The sequence below is a fragment of the Falco punctatus genome (assembly GCF_963210335.1).
Source record: "Falco punctatus genome assembly, chromosome: 9".
Taxonomy (NCBI): Eukaryota; Metazoa; Chordata; class Aves; order Falconiformes; family Falconidae; genus Falco; species Falco punctatus.
Window position 1 is genome coordinate 4,348,704 of NC_137589.1, and position 22,895 is coordinate 4,371,598.

Below are 22,895 nucleotides of genomic sequence, written 5' to 3' on the forward strand. Positions count from 1 at the left end.
CACATGCAAATACACACACACACACAAGTGTAAGCACGTACGATAAAGAAACATGTACATGAAGTCACTGTAGTTTTACACACCGAGAGAAAGCCAGGGAAGACTGTCCTCAAACAGCCAGAGATGAACCTTTTGAGCTGCCCACAGGCAGCCGTGGAAGAACCAAGCAAAGCAAGTCTATCATCCAAAGGCTTAAAATAAACCTTGCAGGTGTCCGCAGCGCTGAGAAAGGCAAAGTTAGGGTGACAAACCAACGAGACAGACGACCACTGACCAAGCACAGAGGCGTACCTTTCACATAAGAGGACTCACAGAACAGTAAGGAAAGCACCTGCTGGCCCAGCAGACATTTGCTCACAGAGGTTCACCTGCAAACAAGAATTCCACGACCGTGCACCCTCAACACCTCCAGCGTTTCACTCCCACAGCAATTGTAAGCAGGGGACGGTGGATATGACAGAGGATGCTGCTGTCACTTTGATCTCAAGTAATATCAATTTTCTTAAATGCTGTCTACTGCTATAATCAAAGGCATTATATCTAAATAAAAGGCGCTAAACAACAAAATATGAAGTGCACCGATCCGATACTAGTTACCTGAAGTATGGTCTGAAGCATCTTTCCACTTAACAGGAAATTTAATCATTCTTCACTTGCTTATTGTATCTTGCTGCTACACAGAACAGTAATGGCTTCCCTTTAAATTTAAACTCCGGACAAGTCAGAGCCAGTGAAATGTCCCCAAGTAGTTAGGAGATGCTAGACAAGAACACAAAACCTGCATAGTCATGAATGTGCCAAAATTAAAGATGCTCACGCTTCTTTCTGCCAACATGCACCATTCCGTCCATAAGCGAATAGAGGACTTGGAGACTCCCGCAGTGTCAGTCCTAGCTAATTTCAGAAATATTTGGCGATGCTTTCTTCTGTAAGCATATGTGACAGTTCAAACTCACTGAGACTTTCCATATGCTATTCCTGTTCTTACAGCTATAAATAACAGGGGCCGGGGGAGAGCAAAGTAAAATTGAAAATAAAGGAAACAGCAATTCTAAGTTTCTTACAACAATAAACCAGAAAAATATTTCATTGTATCAGAGGAACTACAGGATTTTGAACTAAGAGGTAAACACCAGTTTTTAGTAGCTTTTCTTCAATGCTGCCTACCTGTGAGTGGACATTGCTACAGGTCTTGCTGCCGGGTGTCGTGCTTCTGAGAATCACCGAAACTCTCCACGACTCAGACGCCGAAACCTGGTACTTCATGGGTATGAAGCTCTGGTTTCTTTACGATTAAAGCTATTCCCTATTGCTTTCAGATGGATCATAGCCCAACACCATTATTTTTAACAGGACTGTAATGAAAAACATAATGTCCATTCACAGATATTTTTACCAGAATATATAAAAATAAATAAAAACATACCCTTCGTTCTCATAAGCGGTTACAGTAAATTAAAGTACCTGCAGATAGGCACTGGCTAGAGGGCACGAGTACATTCTTGTTCCACCTCCAACCACCCACGTCATATGTAAAACCAAGTAGAACTTGCGACATTTTTTGTTCTTAAAGGACTCCAGAACTCAAGGGATCTCTGTATCAACATCTTTATGTGTGGCAGGCATGCAGTACGGGTGGTATACCGCTACCCTCTCACCCTTCTGTCAAATCCCCCTCTTAGTCCTACAAACAGGCTAGCATTAACACATCAGCAATTTTGAGCTGCTGGAAGTATTCTAGCGAGTTACTGACATGGAACCTGACAAATATTAAAAAGTAAGTTACAGGATTAAATAAGATTTTATTGTCACATTTAACTGCTTTGTCAGAGATGTACATTTTGCAGGTTTCTGTGCGGAATAGAAATAAAAACGGTCGTTGCCATCTTGTCAATTCCAATTTCAACGTACACACGTCTATCCCACCTGACCCACGGGTGCTCGCAGCCAGCCAGCACTAACACCGGAGCAAGTTCCCTGTTAAGTGGATTGCAACACTCAAAGACAAAATGCATCAAATTAAGGCTAATGAGAATAATGTAAAACAGTTAAAACAGACCACTAGATGTTTAAAGGTGGACAGACTCAATAAAAGAGTGGCAATTTTACCATCTCATTTTTTCCAGTTATTTTGCTTAATTTAGTACAGGTAAGGAGAGGCTAACGAACAGACTTTTGCCTACATGTACAATACATACTGAAATTTTAGTCTCTTGTGAATCCAATATATTTAAACTTTTAAGCGACTGCTTTGTTCTTCTGGGTGTAAACCAAAGAAGTGGTTACTCACACCTCAAAGTGATAAATGCTTAGGATAACCTAATCTTAAAACGTGTATTCTCTCATTTACAGATCAGGGAAAAAGTCCAATAACACAAACTTCTTAGTGGCACAATTTCACATATTTTGGGCAACATTAGCATACAAGCAGTATTTAAATAAAAATAAGTGCATCCAAACATGAAATTCTCTAAATATACCACACTTCATTTATCCCAAACGGCAATTTTCTGACAAGAGCTGTAATTCAAATTAAAATAATCATTTACATATTTCACCCAGAGGAAAAGAGGTAATAAACCCAGGGGACTCTCCAAACAATCTTCTCCTACCCTATCCCCTATTTATTACATAAAACAACTCATCTAGAAGCGTAAATCCAATATTCAGATGCAAATAAAATGCAAGAAGCAGTCTCTGATGTTTGTAATTTGCAGACTCCAAAGTCCAATCATGATGGAATTTACTACTTCTGTCAGTCATTTACTCCTGTATGTGCACTTCCTATTTATGCTAAAATAACAAATGAGACAATAAATGAGGCTAGTGTGGCATAAAGTCATTGTAAACCCAGCAAAACCAGAATAATTATATTTATGACATTCATTTGGATGATTTACCAGTCATCCCACCCACCCCCCACACCCTTTACAGAAAAAAAGGCAACCATCATTTTAAGTGATACACACATTCTGCTAGTAAAAAAAGTCGAAACAAACCCCTTCTCTGTTAAAAGAGCATGCCGATAGAAGAAGGTAGACTACATCTGTTCCAATCAGGCTTCCCAGAATTATCAAAATTTCTTCGCTTGCAAAGGCCAATTTGGCTTACCATAGAAAGCTATTCTGAAGGCGGCTGATATATTTATTCCCTTTCAAAAATTAAAATTCAAGGCATGATAGTGCAAGAGGTAAGTTTTGATTTGAGAACATCCTTTGTAGACTAACTGTGCTTAGTTACTACATCCCAATTTATTGTCTTAAAGAAAATACGGCAACAAAAGCTACAAGATCTCTATAAATTTCATTTTGCCTAAATTTACCAGTACATCCATGAACCTCATCGGTATTAGTACAACTTGATTATCCTAATGATTCCATTATAAAACTTGCAAAATGTATCACAAGGTGAATAAACCATCTAGTGCAAGTCTTCTACGTTTTGCGTGCACAGTAATCCTGTGTAGTTCATTTCCTCCGGGTTAAATCCCCAAAATCTCTCTGTAACAATTACGAAAAAACAGTGTCATGTGGATTTTTCCCCCCCCTATCAAATCTGAGAAGTTTGAGTGTTCCTGGAATCACCATCAGGATGTGCTGAAGGTCGTGAATCTCTTGTCTGTGAGTATTCACTGTCAGACGACTCTGTAGGTTCAAGCAAATTTTCATAATCACTGTCTTCTGATTCATCAACATTGTCACCAACCGCTCTTTGGGAGGATGGCATGGATGCTCCATTACCAGAATATTTCAATCCTGCATTTGTGGAAACATAACTAGAAGAACCTACTGCTTGAGGTCGAGGCATAAAAACATTGCTTTCTAGGAGACCATGACCAACAGTACTTTCTTGATTGGTTGCATTGAAATCGGAATACGGAGGAGGAGGATCAGACACATCTGAATCTTCAAGCGTGCAGCCTTCCACAGCAAATCCAGTGTAGGACATTCGTGGAACAAACATAGGCTCCATGTTATCTGTTGTCATTTGCCTGCTTAAAATTGCTTGCTGCATTCCTACAAAAGCAAAGAACATTGATGTACTTCATGCTTACTTTGCAATACACTTTATATAACCTAGCTGTAACATACCACACCCGCCCCGCCCTTAGCTGTTCTCTCTTTCTGGTTGTTATTACATGTTCATCCCTGGCACTGCTTTCCAACTCCAGCACTGAATCTGTCCCTCTTAGTCTCCACTACTCCTTTTCCACAATTCTGATTTTTGTATGATGACGATGTAAGACCCTATCCCTAACCATCATGTCAAATCTTGCGCCTATTACTACATCCTACTCCTTGAGCTTGACAAAGAATATCTTCCCTAAATTTAGCGTGGCATCCACAAAACTCAGCAGCATTAGCACAACTTGTACCCTAGTGATCCCATTTCAGAACCAAAATGTGTCAGAAAGCAAATAAAAATGCAGCACACTTGCACAGTCATCCCCCACAGTTAGTTTTTCTCCAGTTTAAATCCCCTAAAAACACAGCTATGGGAAGTTTCCATAACCTGTTCTTTATAACAGAACCTGTTGTTCTTTCCATCTCATCTTCTCTCTGTATTTCTGTTTCTTCTCACATCAAAAAGTAGCCATGTTAGAGCTCATCATGCTTGCTCTTCTCCACTTATGTCTTACTCAGTACTGAAAGCTTGACTCACTTTTGAACAGACCGTAATGAGCTTCTACTGTTGACATGACATCTTAAAACCACACTTCTGTACTTCCTCTTAATGTTTCTTGTGCTAGGGGACAACCTCAGAACACCAGTCAAGGAGTAAATACCAGCTTGTATTCTTCCCTCAAATACTTTTCCCTCCCCAATATCTGTGATCAGGCGAGCAGGCTGCCGAGACCACCGCCTAGCATGCTTACCTTCTGCGTGCCGAAATAGCTGTACTCACATGGTATCTCGTAATTACATTGCTAACTAGCTAGCTGAGCAAGAATCCTGTTTTGAACCTGTGTTTCTGTAACCCTAGCACAGCGATCCACGGTCAGGGCTCTGGCACTACTGTAACACTGGTATGTTGGTCACTGTAACTGGAAAAGTCAGAACAATCACTGAAAACTGTTCCCTATGAAAAGTCAGACACAATGGGTAAACCCCAGCACCTCCATGTTTTGACTTTTATTTAAGTAATTGTACAGTTAGACAGCTGCCATAAATAAATTTGTCCACTAAGGACAGGGTCTCCCTCCAATCCATGTGGTTTTAACAACCAAAGCAAGACCAAAAGCCACACATCTCTTGCCTTTAAGGAGTTCGCAGCATCTCCGTGTCTCATAATGAACAGGCAGTAACATAAACATTATGAGGATTAAAAAAAAAAAAAAAGTTGCTTAAGAACTGGTTAAAGAACAATTACAATGGTTACACAGCCACATTGGAAAGACAGATCAAGATGAAGCTCCCACAGCTTTGCACCAGAACTATGCTCACATTAACAACCTAAATGATGGAATTTAATCAGCACATGCTTATTAAAATTACAGATGGCACTATGCTAGTAATAGCTGCAAGTATAACAGAGTATCAGAACAGGAATTTGAAAGTGATCTTAAATGAGATCATTTGGAAAATAATTTAAGACAGACATACACAGGAATAATGAACTGCACCAACTACAAAAACGAGGAACAGTTCCATCTTACTGCAGAAAGGCAATATAAGTCAACAGTAAACCTGTGTAAACTATAAAATACCAACATGCATTAAGTGTACCCGGCTGCTGAGAAACAGGTAGGTATTATTTCAGTATGTACTGTAATGGTTTACACAACAACTGAAATACTGGATCCATTTTTGAACACCACAGTTTAAGAAATAGGGAAAAACTGGAGAAACTCTAAAAAAGCAAAGGACTCATTAGAGGTCTAGATATCATGACCTAAGAGGAAATACTGCAATAGCTGGGATAATTAGAGAAGACTGAGGAAACAGTTTCAGTCTTCAAATGTGTATAACAGGCTGCTGCGGCAAGGTAAGCAGAAGGCAGCTTCAATTAGAGCAGTATACATTACACGTGAGGAAAAACTACCTTGCAGGAAGGTCTGTTAAGCACTGGGAGAGACTTACATTTTTGACTAGTTTCTAACTGGTTATTAACCTCCAAATATGTGTCAAAACTGACACCGGTATACGTAAAACTGCCTTGCAGCTAGGTGATAAGACAAAATGGTATCGGCTCTACTTACTGTAACACCACACTTCTGGAAAAAGCAAAAATCAAGATGGAAGAGTTCCTTTAATCAAGTCAATGAGATATCTCTTCAGTAATAAAACCAGCTTATTCCCTCAAGTGGCTATGTAATGGCATTCCGGTTTTGGTCCACAATACGGGAACTGCAGTGGGAGATTTCCTGGCATCTGGGAAGTGCGCAGCCCTCACTGTGCCCTAGAACATGCTGCTACATACACAAAATTATTTCAGTGATCTGGCCAGTAAAGTCTCAATTGACGTTTATGCTAGAGTGGTAAAGTCATAACCTGTCAACCAAAAATTTGTCAGAATAACAAGCTTTCACACAACACTACCGCAGGAGTTTGAATCAACTGCTCCCTTTTCCTCCAGCTCAGAGAATGATTAATTGGAACATTTAGCTCGCTAAAACCAAAGAAATTATCCAGATATTAAGAAAGTGAGAGAACAGAAGGCCAGCTTTGGTATTTAGCTACTCACATCTAAAAATATTGCAGAGATACAAGCTGCATGTTTTCCTGTTTCAGCTCTCTCACATGATTATCTGCTCTGGCATAAATTTTCAGTTCAGCATTTGCATCTCACTGGTAGTACCTAGAGGCTAGCACCGACTGCTCTTCCTCCTCCTCCCCCATCTTTTGCCATATGGGCTGGGATCAGCTCCAGTCACACTAAAACCCATCTCCACTTCTCGCTAGCTCACATAGTAGCAGTTCCCTGACTGTTTCATCTACAGCCAAGCAGGAAACAGCAGTGAGTCATGCCACTTCCATCTTTCAAATGGTCTGTGGCTGATGCTGGCTCTTTACCTTATCTTTGAGGTTCAGAGAAAGAAAAACTCAGGCTGACAAATTAAACTTTGCTCTAAAATGCTCATGTGATAACAGCACCTTGCTGCCTGGAGAAAATCAAAATACCCAGTCATAGCAGCACAGGGTCCTGTTGCAGTTTAGGTTGTTAACCCATCTAAGCCATCTTTTAGTCTCAGACACAGCTTTAGATAAGACACAGCAGTAATAAAAGACACTCTGTAGCTAAAATGACAAAATTTGGTTGTTTACTTATTATTTCAAGACATTGAAAAGAGAGGAATTGTTTGCTGAAATACATTATCTGCTTATTAATTACTTTTTTAAAAAAAAAATATTACTTCCCATTTGCCTACTCTTTGTTCCTACTCTTTACCTTCAGTCTTCCCTTACACTCACAAATTAAATTAGGTCAGCAATGGCTTCTTGGAAAGGTCCAGGCTCTTCAGGATACCTATCTACTGCTAAGCAAAAGACTCCTGATGCCACATTCAATTTTTAGGAAAGAAGGACAGTGTGGCAACCAGCCAAGTATGCTCACACAATAGCTCTCACTAATTCAGAAAATTAAGAGCAGCAAAATAAAGATGAACATACACCTACTTCTGACTTTCCTTACCAGTCCTAAATATATACTATGAAAACTTGTACTGTTAATACAGAATGCAGAACCAACCCTAATAAAAACATGGGCATTTAACGGGACTTATTTGCACCATGAAAACTTAAACCCCGTCAGCTCAATACTAATATAGGTCTTCAAAACATAGCATTCAGAACTTCACTAGAAAGACGACAGTCATGCTTGTATTGCCGTGAATAAATCAAAGAATTCCCTGATCTATCTTCCCTCAAAATGAATCCCGCCCCCGCCACTGCAAGAAGAACAATATTTCAGTCACTTCATGGAATTAAAACTAACACAGACTAAAATTCATATCAGTGATGATATGGAACTTGAAATAGGTAGTCAAATTCCAATAATATTCTGCATTTAAATAGCTTCTTCCATTTCCTAGCAAGTATTCCTGAAGAGAAGAATGACTTCAAAATGGACTTTGGAGAAGACTTACTTCCACTTTTCAACATTAATCACATTCATCACTAAGTCAGAAAATAACACCAACAAATGCTGATTTAATTAGGATTCAGTAAGTATGAAGTGGGAGAGGAGGATAAAAACCTAGATAGTCTCTTCTAAATCAGTAACAAACCCCCCAATACATCCTTGTAACTAAAAGTTACAAGGTCAAAAACAATCTAGACAGCACTTCAGACCTACATCAATGTTCATCACTTAAGCACTCATTTTCCTTCACTCAGTTTGTCTGGTGTCCTGTAATATAAACTGAACTAGTGCTGGGCTTGTATTTGAGGATAGGGTTGGAGAGTGGGAAAGGGAATAAAGATTTCAGAAAAACACCGACAGCTACTGGCCTGTAACACAGTACTCTATTTCTATTTAACACTTCAAATCTAAATGCTGGAGAGATTCCTTTTGCTTTTTCCATTCTTGGCTTTGCTCCACTTTTCCTTTCCTACAACCTATCTTTTCCCGTGTTGTTTCCAGAATTTACTTTCTTCTTTTTCTACAGCTTTGTCTCTCTCCTATGTTTTAAGTTTGCTAACACAGGATGACGCCTACAGAAATACCTGCAGTACACATACTTTCACAGTTTGGGTATTGTTCAATGTAAATCCATCATATACCCTTCCCAATGTGATTTTTTTTGTTTGTTTTGCTGAGCTATCAGGAATACAAATCAAAATAACTCCACAAAACATTTTGTCCTTACAGCATCTGCTTCTGAAACAAAAAAAATAAGGCAACTTACTTATTTCTTGTTCTTTCTCATTTTTCTTTTGTGCGATTTGCCTTTTTAACTTGTTTACATCAGCTTGAAAACATTCAACAACACGTTCACTTTTTTCTACATCTATACATACTGCCTAGAAGAAAAACATAAGATACGCTAATATTTTGCAAAAATACATGAAAGACTCTCATGGCAACATTAATAAAGTCACTACCACACAAGAAGCCATTAAAAGCAAAACATTAAGAGGAATTAACGATATCAGAGCATAATATTCAACCTGAAGATCATTTTCTTTACTGGCTGTTGCCAATTCCCAACAGATACATGATAGGAAAAGCATTACCAAATAATTAATCGTTAGAGGAAGATTTGTAATAGCATCCAAAGTTAGTTCTTCCTACTAGGTGGAAAAGGCTTGCCTTTTTTTTAAAAAAAAAATCACCATTAGCACAATAATGGTACTATATAGTAGCATGATCTTAAAGCGTAGCATAAAGGTGCACACTTTTTGTACTAGACCAAATCTGAACTGGGGTATGAAACAGTTGACTTGAGACAACTGTCCCAAGGTGATCTAACTGATACATCTATTAAATAAACAAGACCCACTGATTTTTCAACAAGATTTCCTTATACTGGTTAGGAAATTAATGTGAGAGAGGATCAAAGTTTAACACCAGTTCTAGATAATATTAATTTCTTTTTTAATCTAAACATGTTATAATGGATACTGTTTACTTCTTCAGAAATCTAAGTATTTGTCATTATCATTAAACATGATCAGTTTTGCAGAGTACACAATTCTAAAAGCACTGATGAATCTTGAACAGTAAGTCACTAGCCATTTATTGTTTCTTCTCCAAAAGGTTACTATCAGTGATCTTACCTACAGAGCTGAAAAATATTAGCTATGCTTTCAGTTCTATATCTAATTTTTAGAAGTTCATAAAGTTGAACCCCTTCTTTCCCAAATAATTAGTGAATAATGCAAATACATGTGTCTCAGCTGCTTTACCAGAAAACTTATTTCCAATCCTGTAACAGTCTCTGTGAAACAGTCACTTTAAAGTTAAGTTTCTCAAGTCAGCTAACACCTACGTTACTTTTGAGCTCTGAAAACATTGCACAGCAGCATGATTTACACAGTGAAATACAACTAAGTCATAGTTATAACAGGTAGGAAGACAACTCCCTGGTGATGTTACATTTTCCATTTTTCCAGACAGTAATTCAAACAGCAGCAAGAGCACAAAAGGACAGATGCATTCTTGGCAAAAACAGCATTACAGAATAATACCATTAGCTAATGGGCTAGACCTCTGGAAATCATTATCCTGTCTCCTGAAGCAGCATGAAGGCTGTCTTCCTTCTCCTTGCAAGTTACCTACCTTACAAGGCAGGTTAGAAAGTCAAAACTTCCACCGAAAAATAGTAGTTCTTCTGTGCAAGGAGGTCAGGGGATGGCTGGAGTGATTACTGCCTTGTGCTCTGCTATACGTGCCAACCAGCAAAGCTAAGCTGGGGCAGACATACAAATCCCTCCAGGGCAGATATAAGGGGAAAGCCTGGAAATAAGTTGTGACTACAGCACAATTAACACATGTGTGTGCTCCTGAGGCAGCACAGCTATGCTGCTCTTCACATAGGACAAGCTGTGAATTGACAAGCTTAAATTTACTAGATTTGACACTCAAGGCACTTTCAGATGCTTTGCCACATTTGGAGCAGGATTCACTCATGCTCTACACAAAACATTCACAAGTTTTAGCTAACAGATGGAGCTCTTTGCTGCATGCTACATACCAAGAGCCAGGAGACATTTTTGAACTCACAGGCAAGGCTTTCAACCTGTGCAAATCCCTACAGCCTTCAGCAAGGCTTTTCTTGAACACATACTCTTAAAAATAGCTAACGACTCCCAGAAATCACTGAACATTAAGTCATTCTTATTTGCAAAAAAGAATAGACGATATCCGTATCAACCACTTTCACAGCAATCACTGCAAATGCACACATTAAATAGAAACTGACACATTTCATTATTAATGTCAGACTTCTTTTCCTACAGTTCACATTAAATTGTTTATGAGCTCTAATAGTCTCCAACTCCTCCAATGCTGGTTTAACCAAAGGACAAAGGGAAGATGCCACATACATACCGATCAATATTAAGTAAAGGAAGTTACCTGTACTTTTTCCTGAAGTGCATTATAAACCTGATATATAGCCCTGATGTCCTTCATCACTCCATCTTTGTCAAAAAAATCAGTACTAAAAAAAACAAAAACGCAGAAATCATTAGTTAGAAAAGACAACACAAGTTTCTAGCTCATGTTATCTTTGAATTGCTGCTAAGCAGTCTATCACAATGTTTCTAAAATGTATTTTATATTGTTAAAAATGTACCATGCTCTTAAGAACCAAAGCTTGGACAGCAGCATATTCAATAGTAAAATTCCTTCGGCAACAATAAAGTCCCATTTGAATGAAATTAAAGATATGCAGAAATCTTTAAGCTTGTATACCTTCATTGTTAACAGTCAGAAGAGCTACTCTGCATTTACAATATGTAATTAAAATACTTAAGATAAACAACAACAGTTCAACACTTCCAAGTCAGAGTTCAAGTTTTAAATCAAGCCTGCACTCAGAATTCCTTGTAATTGGGAGGGTAAGTGGAAATCAAGTAAGAAACTTCCAGCCAGAAGGCCTGCAGCACTGCCTGGCCACTCTGAGCCTGCTTTTCTGAGTAGTGCACCAAGTCCCCTTTGTTCTTGAATCTAAAAGATTCAATTTAAGCAGGAAAAGAAGCGCAGTAGGAACTGGCCATTCTCCTCCAGAACTAGTTTTTTTCCTGCTTGAAATGCACATTTGCAGTACTCCTTGGAAGGTACAGAATGGAGAGCTTAATGACAGTACTTCATTTACAAAGCAAAAATCCTTACCCGTGTTCCTTAATAACTTTGGCATAATTCTGAGAAGTATTTGGCACTGAAGAAACTTTGTATTCCTGTTGACTAGTGTTGCCTAGATTAGGAATAGTAAGTGACACCCTTTGATTATACCTGTAGAGAAAATTTAGAAAGACTTCTTAATCCATACTCAAAAGGTTATTTTCAACAGTCCTGATATTAGCCCAGCTCTCTGATGATCAAAACTCACCTAGTTTTATAGCTTCTGCATTAGGTTTATTACAAAAGCTGCTAAATATTAGAAGTTGTGTTCAAAATAAATGCATGATCAAAAACTCCCTTGAGATGGACCTACCTCTGTACCTCTAACAATTTTAACTGTGCATACAAACTACCACAGATACAAGAGGGATGAAGCTACTACATTCAGATCTCATAAGAAACATGGTACTAACACCTGATTTCTCTTAAAATATCTTTTGTCTGAAGAGCTAAGAACTGAAAAAAACTTCTGCTCACCCCAAAACTTTCATTTATAAATTACTTGCACAGGAAAAAAAAAACCTGCCATCACTAAGTCATACAAAGACACATCATTTGACAAACACAAAGCCTCCTTTATGTGTAATTGTACAAGCTTCAAAGTAGTTTAAAGTATAAGGCATAGCAATAAGAAGCAGAACAAAAAAAATGAGGATTGGTTCATACACAGAGATTGCTTACCTTCGGTTTGGTCTAAAAAGCACATATTCTAAAGCATGTGTTGAGTTATTTGCAGTGGAAATGAAGCTGAAGAGCAGGAAGACAAGATCAGGCACTCCAAGAATGTGTGTCAGCTGTTTATGAATGATGTGCTCTCTATATGACATTTGCTGCTGAGTATTTCTCCTAAATCTGTACCATCCAATAACGTTCTGTAAAAGTACATCAGAAAAAACCCGAAGTGTTAACAGAGATACAGATTTACCTTCTGATAATAAAGTTCCTAAACCCGTATATCGCGTGAATTAGCCAATAGCTTTACTACAACAAAATCGGACTGAATTACTAGAGGCTTGCACCTATTAAACAACCCCAAATCCTGTTACAACATGATTATCAATTGCTTGACCTTATTGTGCAACAAACACCTGTGTGTCCTGAGTGGCATTTAAATCCCACTTCCAATATACTTCAATTGTTTAATTTTAGCAACAAACCTCAGGGCATGTTCAAATTATTAGACTTGAGCTGTTTCCAAATACAGCAGATGTCTGTTTTCTTTAGCCTAAATATTTCAACTGGCTATTCACTTGTATGGGTTTCTAAGACACTTCCAGTGCTTCACAAATGTATTTGCAAATTCATGTCTGTTCATGAGACATATGGGACTAATATGCTGTGTACAACAGTAAAATTATCTCATTGTGTATTGAATTGTGAAAGATTCATATGCACATCAGATAAGACCTATTCTAATGCAATTAGATACATTTTAACACAACAGGCATTAAACTCCTTTACTTCATGTAAACATTTAAGAGATTAATGGAAAAGGACATACCATGAACAATTCTGTTTAGAAAGAGTCTCAGGAACAGGCACTATCCATGCAGTGATGCCTTAAGACTGCACGTATACTCAGTGGAAAAGAGCAGATTCTATATATTAAACAATATGACTCCCACGTTAAAAAAAATTTGGAGGCATTCTTTTTAACTTTTTATAGCAAATCTGTACAATTACTTAGTCTGAATGTAATAAAACATACTTAGTTTTCTAACTAAATACAAGACCGTCTTGGTTCCCACACAGCAGTATTTCTTTTTTGACATTATGACAATTAATGTCATTAAACCTGTGGTGCCTTAGTCACATGACACTTACAAGTTCTAATTTCTCCATTTTTGCCTACTTTCTCACCACAGATAACACATCTTGCCTGAGTCTCTTTGCAAGGTAGGTCCTAACGAAATAAAATTCAACTGAAAACTACTGAGACACAAACATTTTTAAAATAAGTTTTGTGCCTTGTCTCCTGAAGGGGAACTTAATGTGCTCTGTAGTATTCTAGAGTAGAATTACAGGGTTACAGAATTCAGGATCTGAGACTGGAAACTCACTCCATCATCAGCATAAAGATGGACACGTCTGTATGTATAAATACACACACAAAGCACCTATGTACTCAGCATAAATACATCAGTATACACAGAGGAGTTTATTCTGAGAGCATTTGCTGCAAGAAACAGACAAGAAAAAAGCATTACAATCATCAGTGTTGCAGAAGTTGCACAGATTTAGAACTTTCTTCCCTAAAGATCCCTCCTCAGCGTAAGCCTTGTCTATAAGCACAAGTCCACAGTTCAGGTGGGCAAGGTGAACAGAAAGCAAAGACTGCAAATGCAATTAGCAACTGAACAACTGTCATCACGCACTTTGCATAACGATGATCAATTCACACAGTAGGCATTTTTACTCAGAGTAGTGAAAGTTACACTTGAGTCACCAGTAGAGGACAGAAATCCCAAAAGCCCAACGGCCATGCCTTGACAGTTGGCTCTGCTACTAGTGAAATGCAACCGGCAGGCTGGAACAACATTGGTCTGCTGTTGCTTTGTAAAAGTATGATAAACAACAAACCAGATCTTCTTTTAACCACCCCTACCTTGTACTAGCTCTGGCACTAACCAGATCGTGTGAGCAAAATTCCTGTACTAGTGATGCTTTCCTGCTGGGTCCAACAAGGTCCACAGCTGCCAGAAATTGAACCATACAAGTCAGTCATCTCTCTTTTTGCCAGAGCAAGCTGACTGGTGGCTTCACTTCATTACATGAGGAACCACACCTTCAGTTCTGCTCTCTGATGTACCAGTTCATGAGAACTTCTGAATCAATTATTTGATAATTATTATTTATTCAATAATTATTCCGTATTTGCACAAGAATGGAATGAGGTGAAACACTGAAAAAAGATTTGACTCTTCTCCAAGCAACTAGTAAAATTGAATCTTCTTAATACTAGTTGTGCTACTAGAAACATATGCATGACATAAAACTATGACAACATCTGACGTAACTGATAGAACAGTTTTTCCAGTTTAAAAGTGACATTGCAAAAATAGCAATTACAAGGCTGTATCATTACAACTCTTAAATGAACTCTTTAGACAGATTTTCACATCAGCTACACTGTTACTGGTTTCAGCAGCAGAGTACACAATCATTACACTACACGTTTAGCTCAGAAATCTGAGAGGGTTAACACCAGCCCTTCCCTTTTGGAGAATTAAATCCTTTGCAGTTCTTAGGGAATTTAGACATTGTCCCCAGTTTAACTTAAGTACCACAAAACCACCAACTTCTGTACAGAATAAGCCATGGGTCAAACCAAACCATCAGATTTGCGAACAAAAATATTTATTCTAGTTTAGCTTCTTTTGTTTGTTTGTTTTCTAAAACTTCTCTTTCTAATTATAGGCTCTAATGATCAGAACGGGAGGAAAAGATAGAAAACTTACTTTTCTTCGGTCTTTAAGAATCCTGTCCAAACTCTCCTCATTAACCTTGCCTGCATAGTCATAAAAGCTTGAACCAAAAAGGAAGAGAGAAAGGTAGGTACACAGTTTACACACACACATTATACATAAAGCAAATAATTTATACTTTGAGTGTTCTTCAAATAGATGGCACTCCATACGTTACAAAGCCACTTCTATAGTTTTACCTTTATCAACATAGGTCAGTATTCACATCACCTACTTATAATATCCAATTTGGGTGGCATATAGGGCACAGTTAGAAGTCTATTAGCTGTGCAATCAGACCTAGACAGAGGCAGTTACTTACAGAGGAAGGTATAGAACATTTAAATTAGATGCATAAAACTAGCTGGTGTGAAAACTAACTACTTTAAACCACTAGTAATGAAATACAAGATGCCTGTGATTATTAGCTTTAAAATGCTTTCATTGTGCACATTAGTTTGACACCTAGCATTTCCCTGGCAGCCCCTACAACAAGGCGCTGTACATAATTTTATTTGGACCAGGATTCTGCAAAACCCTGCTTTGATAATAACAGGACTACCTGCCAAAGAAAGGAAAGCAAGGCCATTTTACATGCAACTACAAATCAATTTCTTGAGCTCCAGTCCTGCAATTAGACTCACATGATTGGACCCCTGAAGCCAGAACAGTTACACTGAGGTCAGCAAGAATCCAAAGTATCCCCATCTTTCCATACGGCTCTGCAAACAGAACTGAGGCCCAAACCCTGACATGTTGTTATTCTGAGGACGTGACGGATTTAAGGATTTATAAATCTATCTACAGAGACAGGTTTATAAATTCAAGTAGAACACACTTCATGATAAAAGGAAAAACATTTGAAAATAGATTCCTCCTTAACTTACCTACCAAGTCCTTACTTAAGTCTCTTTCAAGAGCTGATACCACTAACACCTAAAGCAGTGCAGGAAAACACCGGTTTTAGAGGTTTATGATCTCAACTCTTGTGTGTAGGGGTAAAAAACCAGAAAATCCTGAGCTCAGTACTTGGCTGGTAAATAAGGGTAGATGTAAAATTTGTTTCAAGGTGCAAGTAATTGAACAACTAATTATTAATTTGAGCTACTACATAATATTGGCATAATTTTTCCATTAACATTCACAGTATTTATACCTTCTTGTAAGCAGCAGATACACAATTCTTTCTCTTCCTATGCTTTGTAAGAATAACTTTCTTATGGGATGAGCAACGAGTACGTAATGAAACACCTTCGTCTGAAAACTGCACAGAGAAATCAGTCCTTTTAAAATCCTAGCTTCTTATTCAGTTCCCACGTGTTGGTAAAAGCCCTAGAACCAAGCCTGTTCCACTCAACATCAGGAGTGCCAGCTTACAAGAATACAGTGGATGAGTGATAGGCCTCCTCAGACCGGCTCCACTCAAGTCAAAAAGATAAGGCAGAATGCCTCAAAATCAGCATCTGCGACAACCAACAGAACAGAGAAACCAAGACCACACTCTGCACTGATAAAAGCTACGTGAGCTGTGAGTTTCCCTTGTGCTCTGAAATAAATCATCAGTTTTCTTGTGCAGAAAGCATTAGTGAAATACAGGCTTCTTCCCCTTCCTCCGTCAGCTCAGTTACTAACAACCAACTTCTTGACTGGAGAGAAGCAGTAAACGTGATCAGTTTTGATATGCGCTGCACAAAGCAGCACTAGGAACCAAAAGAGTCTACTAGACACTGGGATATTATCTTGATGTGTAGTCTCTAGCATTTAAATCACTGGGTTAAGAGTACCCTCTCTGTAATTATCAGGTAGCAAATGATAGACTGCAGCTTTTCTCTCTAATGTAACCAATGTCAATCATAGTATCTAAGGTACCGTGTCATCTTAATTGGCTGGAAATCTCTAAATAAAGACAAGAGGAGATTAATTGAGAATTTCTTCTAAAAAGAATTTCTAGACAGCAATTTAGAAGCCATCACTATTAACAAGTAGAGACCACTGAGAAAAGCTACCTGTAAATAGATGGAAGCTGCTAAACAGAATATATTAGACCTATATTTAATTTAAATTCTGGAGGAGATCAGAAGGCAAAAATAACTAGTAAGCTGACAGTTTCAGAATAATTGGTTTGTGCAAGTCAGTACAACTAACTACAGAACAGCTTGTTAACCCAGCAAGTTACTAAGGTTAGGGTACACAAGGTGTTCAGTGACCCACCAGGCCCAGCAGAGCTAACCTAAGACTACAACTTCAAATTCGTTTTGACATTCATCCTAATTATCAGAGTGATATGATTTGATCTGACTGCTATCCTACCTGCCCCAACTACATGAAGAAGAAATTCAAAAAACCAGAGAAATAAGCCTATACTAGCTACCTCGGCACCCTTTCTAACCTAAGAAGTTCAGTGCCACTAAAACTGTAAACTCATACTTCCATTGTCATGGTTGGTGCTATTTACATTTATTTCTGTAATAATATCAAATGAGCAAAAAATGCAAACAATGGTGGGTACATTTGAAATGCTAACATATTTCAGTGAGCTACCTATTTTTATGTTCTGCAGCCAACACAGGAAGATAACAGAAAATGCTTACCTAAAGAGTTTTGAACAAGGCTCATGGTTATGGATTTCTGCAACAACAAACAAAAGAAAGATACATATGTGCAACTGCTCAAGGTAAAGAGAAATTACAGTGGCATATCTTGCATGAACTTTCCACATCACAGCTACTGAGCAAATAAACATTTGTGTCAGACCGCACACTGCCCTTACTGTCTCAACAACACTTGATGACACAGCACCATACCCGGAAAGCTAGCTTCTCTTTCTAATCTGTCATTTTACAGAGGAAAATATTTAACAATAAGCAAGACATACACTTGCTCAGATACACACAGATATCTGAGCCTCAAATACACATTTTTTAATACTATTTTATAGTTGCAGCCTCCTCACAAAGGCACTTATGATTTATTTTTCCCTTGTTGGTACACCTTTCCGCAACAATTTACTTGCATTCATATACACTGTTTATTACAGCAACAATGAATAAAAAATGGGATGGGGAAGGGAATCCCTGAAATCTTACACATTGAAGTATTTAAAGCAGCAAGGCAAATAGAATCTTTGATGAGAAAACAGGTTAAACACCACTCCAAAACAGCTGCAATTTATAATTCTGTTATATGAAGTATTAAAAAATCACAACAGTATTTTTTTTCATTGAAGAGGTTGAAATAAATGCTAAAATGCTTATTTAAGCAGCAAAGGTTATAACATGTCCGTAATCTCAGAGTGAGGAAAAACACAAAAATCCAATCCACATTCTCTCTCTAACACCAAGCATGACATTTTTGTGGTGTTTAATACTTCTTTGAAGTTCTCCTCTACTCTGACTTTCTACCAAGTACAGCTTATCATTTATTCATATTATTATACCTTGATCACATAACTTTTGTCTGAAACCATACCTGCTCAGACTGAATAGCACTTACGTAGCAGTAATATTTCAAGCTCCTAGATTAGAACCACGCTAGAGAGTTTAGCAACAACCTTGTTTAGACTCTTCCTTCCTGGAGAGTGACTCACCACCTGCTGTTCTGGAAGTCATAGACTGCTCATGATTGCAATCTCAGCAGAGTGAGAATCAGATCACAATCCCCAAGAACAACAGACTACACGCATTAGTATCTCAGCATATTTAGCCACTATCAAAACAAGGCCCTGAACATCCGTGGCAGGCGTACTGCCTGAAAAACCGTACATTTTCACTGGCAAGAACACCTCACAATGCTGCTGTTAGACTTACTGACTTTATTTAAAAACATCTCATATTTTCACACTGGCATACAGGAATCTGCGGAAATGATCTGCTAAACAAAGACAGCAAGTGGAATTATTCCATCTTAGACCACCTCCTTCCAGCAAATACACTGGCTACAATGACTGAGAATGCATACTTGATTCTTGGGTTATTATTATGTCCCTGCACTAACCTTGCCTTTTGAAAAACAGGATGCAACAAGCCTATGGCTCAGAACATATGAAACAGCCATCATTTCAAATTTAAATTTTACACATTGACCTATTTTATATCTATATAGTACATATACTATACATACACACATATACACTCAAACACCACCATAAGCTTTGAGACCGCAGACACGCCAGAATGTTAAAATGCATCTGTGACAACATTGCCACAAAACTGTCAGTCTCAGCTCATGAGTTGAAATGGGAGTTCAAGAGTTAATGTCAATGAATAAACATTGAAGTAAACATTTGATAAACAAATAAAATATCTAGAAGATCTCCAAGGGCAGGTAATTTCCCTTTTCAGAAAATAACTGTAACCAAGAAAGTGACACAGGGTTATCTAAAAAGGGAATAATTTTTAACACCACCAACACTTGGTTTATGAAACCACGCTGAGGCCGCAATTGGTGACATTACTGTATTACACTGTCAACAATAACTAAGATCAGTTACCACTGAATAGGAACGTCTAGTTTTGTCTGAACAGACATAGCTGTAGCTGTCAGCTGCCCTTCCTTTACACAATACTTTGATAGTAATTATATACACACATACAAAATCCTGTGCCTTTATTTTTTTGTAATTAAGCTTAACTAGCTAGCTGTAATTCACGCAGTTTCCTTAGAAATAACCAGAACAGGAAGTTACTTAACCTTCTGGATTCTTGTATATGCAACCATCACTACTTTAATGTGGCAAGTATCTTGAGATCTGATATAATATACTACACACTTTCAGAGATCATTAGTTTTGTATCAGAATAACATTTGAGAGTCAACCACAAAATGTTGGTGCATTAGCTAAGCTTTACACAGACCCTGCTATATTATCTGGAATCAGATCCACAGAGCCAGATATGTATACATTTGGGGTTTTCAGGAAGGTTTAGATGTATTTTAACATCAGGTTATATATACGTAAATAAAAAAGGCTTTTTCTTCCAGGGGTTTCTTATTTTCTATAAACCAGAGCTAAAAATATGCAACAGTTGCTACCTCATGTATAAAAATACCTACTTCAACCAACAACACTTAACAGCAAGATCTTAGATCTTTCACTTTTCACAATAACAAAAAACCAGCTGTACAGTTCCTTGTGTTTATCAATAAAGGAAATGGTTTGAAAAACATTCCTTGGCAAATCTTGCTGTGACAATTTATGATATTATCAACTACCATCCATCCATCCAAACTCTCTACTGGAAATTTGACCCCTTTCAGTAGTAACAAATCATGTGATGCATTAATTTTATTTTGAGCCCATCTGTATTTAGGCAACCATATCAATCAGGAAACTCCCTGCAGGACCAAAAGCCAAATAAATAATTTCTCCAACATGAAATGCCAATAAATGCCTTCAATGAATTATCTTTTCTCCACAAAAGGAGCTCCATAAAACCCTTGTATCTAGGAAAGGACTGTTGCCTTTCCTCATATCTCAATCACAAACACATAAATAATGTAGCAAATCCAATTCTTCAAGACTGGAACATCTTATGCTCGTCTCACAAGTGAAATAATTCTTACTGAATTGCTGTACTGAAAGTTGAAATACTGAACAGTGCTTCTTTCAGAATTTCTCAAAGTTCTATTACTTACCAATCACTTGTAGAAATTCAGTGTTGCTGATCTGTGAATCACTAATGCTGAAGGTCTCTTCTTGCCTCACCTCTCCTAGCAGAAATCCTTCCTACAATTTTAAAGGGGAAAAAAAAATACTAAAAATAGAAAAAAAACACTATATACAGTCATTTCCTGTAACTTTCTCAGCACTAAACGGAAGAATTAAAACAAAGATTTAGTTTGAAACATGTATCTGAGATGCAGTAGATATAACCTGTCCTTCAGTTTACCAAGACTGATTTTCTGATTTACCAACATCCTTTCACAACGCTATAGGGACAGGCTGTCCAAAAAGCCTATCGAAAGCTTCTATAGGTAACATGCAGCTTATACTTGGCAAACTCGGGTTACGTAAAGGAGCGCTCTGCCTCCAGTCCCAGCTACACAGGCACAGGGTAGATGAGGAGGAGGCCTGAGCACGGTGCACGAGGCGGTCTCAGCACAGTGCACAGCACCGCTGCTGCTCTGTTCCTTCAAAGCCAACGGGAAGTGCAGCTTCCATCTGAAGAGGCTTACTCAAGTTTACATATGGAGGTTGGGCGGGAACTTGAACAATACCAGGGAACATCTTATGATCAGAAGGTAACTTATAATCTTTTATTCCCCATCCCTGCCCAAAACAAAGCAAGAGAATAACCTGGAATGGGGTGCTTTTGGCATAAGCACCGTAAAGGCGGTACACCGATAAGGGAGCAAGCTCAGACTAGAAGGCTGTCAACAAACCCGAAGGGCTTCGGAACACCCCAGTTCTGCACTGCAGCCGGGGCTGGCTACCGGCGCTGGAAACCCAGCACTACCGCAACGTGCGCGCACATCCACGCAGTTTTTACACACGCGTTTTCTGCCCGCAGCCCCTTCCCTGCGGGCGAGGCGAGGGCCCTGCTCCCAGCCCCCGGCGCCCCCCGCAGAGCCCAGCCATAGCCCACACTCGCGGGGCGGCCGGCGGCCCCTCCGGCAGCGAGACCCCGCTGTACTGCAAGTCACCCCCCCAACCCCTCCCGGCCGGGACCGGGCGACACCCCGCTGCCACCTCTGACGGCGAGAGGCACTTCCACGTCGCCGGCAGGAGCCGAGCCGGGCCGCTGCCGCCGGCCGTTACCCCCTGCCGGGGCCCAACCGGCGGTGGCCCGGCCCGGTGGCTGCTCAGGGAGGGAGGCGAGCCCCAGGGGCCCAGAGACACCCCGCCTCGCCACGCCGGGAGCCGGCAGCCCCAGGCACCTACATGGTCGGCACTGCTGTTGGCGCTGTAGTAGCAGACGGAACTGAACGTGTAGCCCGAGATGGAAGCCGCCATGATGAAGACCACCGCCACCGCCGCCGCACCCACAAGCCCCCGCGCGCGCTCGCGGCGCGCCCACTTCCGGCGGCGGCGCGGGGGCTGCTGGGAAGCGCAGTCTGGGGCAGGGCAGGGCCGCGGCCGGTTGTTGCGGGCGGGCGGCTGGGGGATGCCGCGGCACGGCTCCGTGCAGCGAACGGGCACTGCGGCCTCTTGGCTGCTAGGCTGCAGGCGGTGGGTGGGTAAGCTGGGTACCCTTCACCCGAGCCTAGGGCCTGCCGTGCTCCTGGGCTGGCGGTGGGATGTGCGGCCCGGTGCCGGCAGGCCTGCGAGCGCTACCGGCGGATGCCCTGAGAGGAGTGAGCATCCCCGAGTGACGAGTCCTTGGCAGAACGTATTAAAATGAGATAGTTGGGTGTTCCGAGTAGGTTTTGAAGGTGAGAAATGGTGCTGTGTGTTACAGGCACGAGAAGCAGTGCAGGAGCTGAGAGCAGCAATGCCGTTTATCTCTTTGTTGGATTTCTCGGTTTGGGCACTTTATGAAGGGATGTTTTATGCGTACTAAGTCCCCAGAATTTTTCAGGCCCTTTGCTTCGCAAAGGAGGAAACTTTCAGCCCTGATTTTGCAGGCAGCGCCCTGTTGACGACAGCCTGTGCTGCTGGGAGCCCGCAGGCCCCTGCTGACTGCTCCAGCCCCGGCATCACCCCAC

At 39.7% G+C, this 22,895-nt stretch overlaps 1 protein-coding gene across 1 annotated transcript; it reads right to left on the reverse strand.

The window, feature by feature from the left end:
• Nucleotides 1–1,778: 1,778 nt before the first annotated feature.
• ABRAXAS2 (abraxas 2, BRISC complex subunit) lies at nucleotides 1,779–22,622 on the reverse strand. Its single transcript, XM_080403152.1, has 9 exons — nucleotides 22,132–22,622; nucleotides 20,886–20,976; nucleotides 17,843–17,879; nucleotides 15,246–15,312; nucleotides 12,469–12,659; nucleotides 11,779–11,898; nucleotides 11,020–11,104; nucleotides 8,849–8,963; nucleotides 1,779–4,016 (listed from the first exon to the last, which is right to left on the reverse strand). The coding sequence occupies exons 1-9, from the start codon at nucleotides 22,201–22,203 to the stop codon at nucleotides 3,550–3,552; spliced, it is 1,245 nt and encodes a 414-aa protein (XP_080259278.1). The 5' UTR covers nucleotides 22,204–22,622; the 3' UTR covers nucleotides 1,779–3,549.
• Between the last annotated feature and the right edge of the window lie 273 nt (nucleotides 22,623–22,895).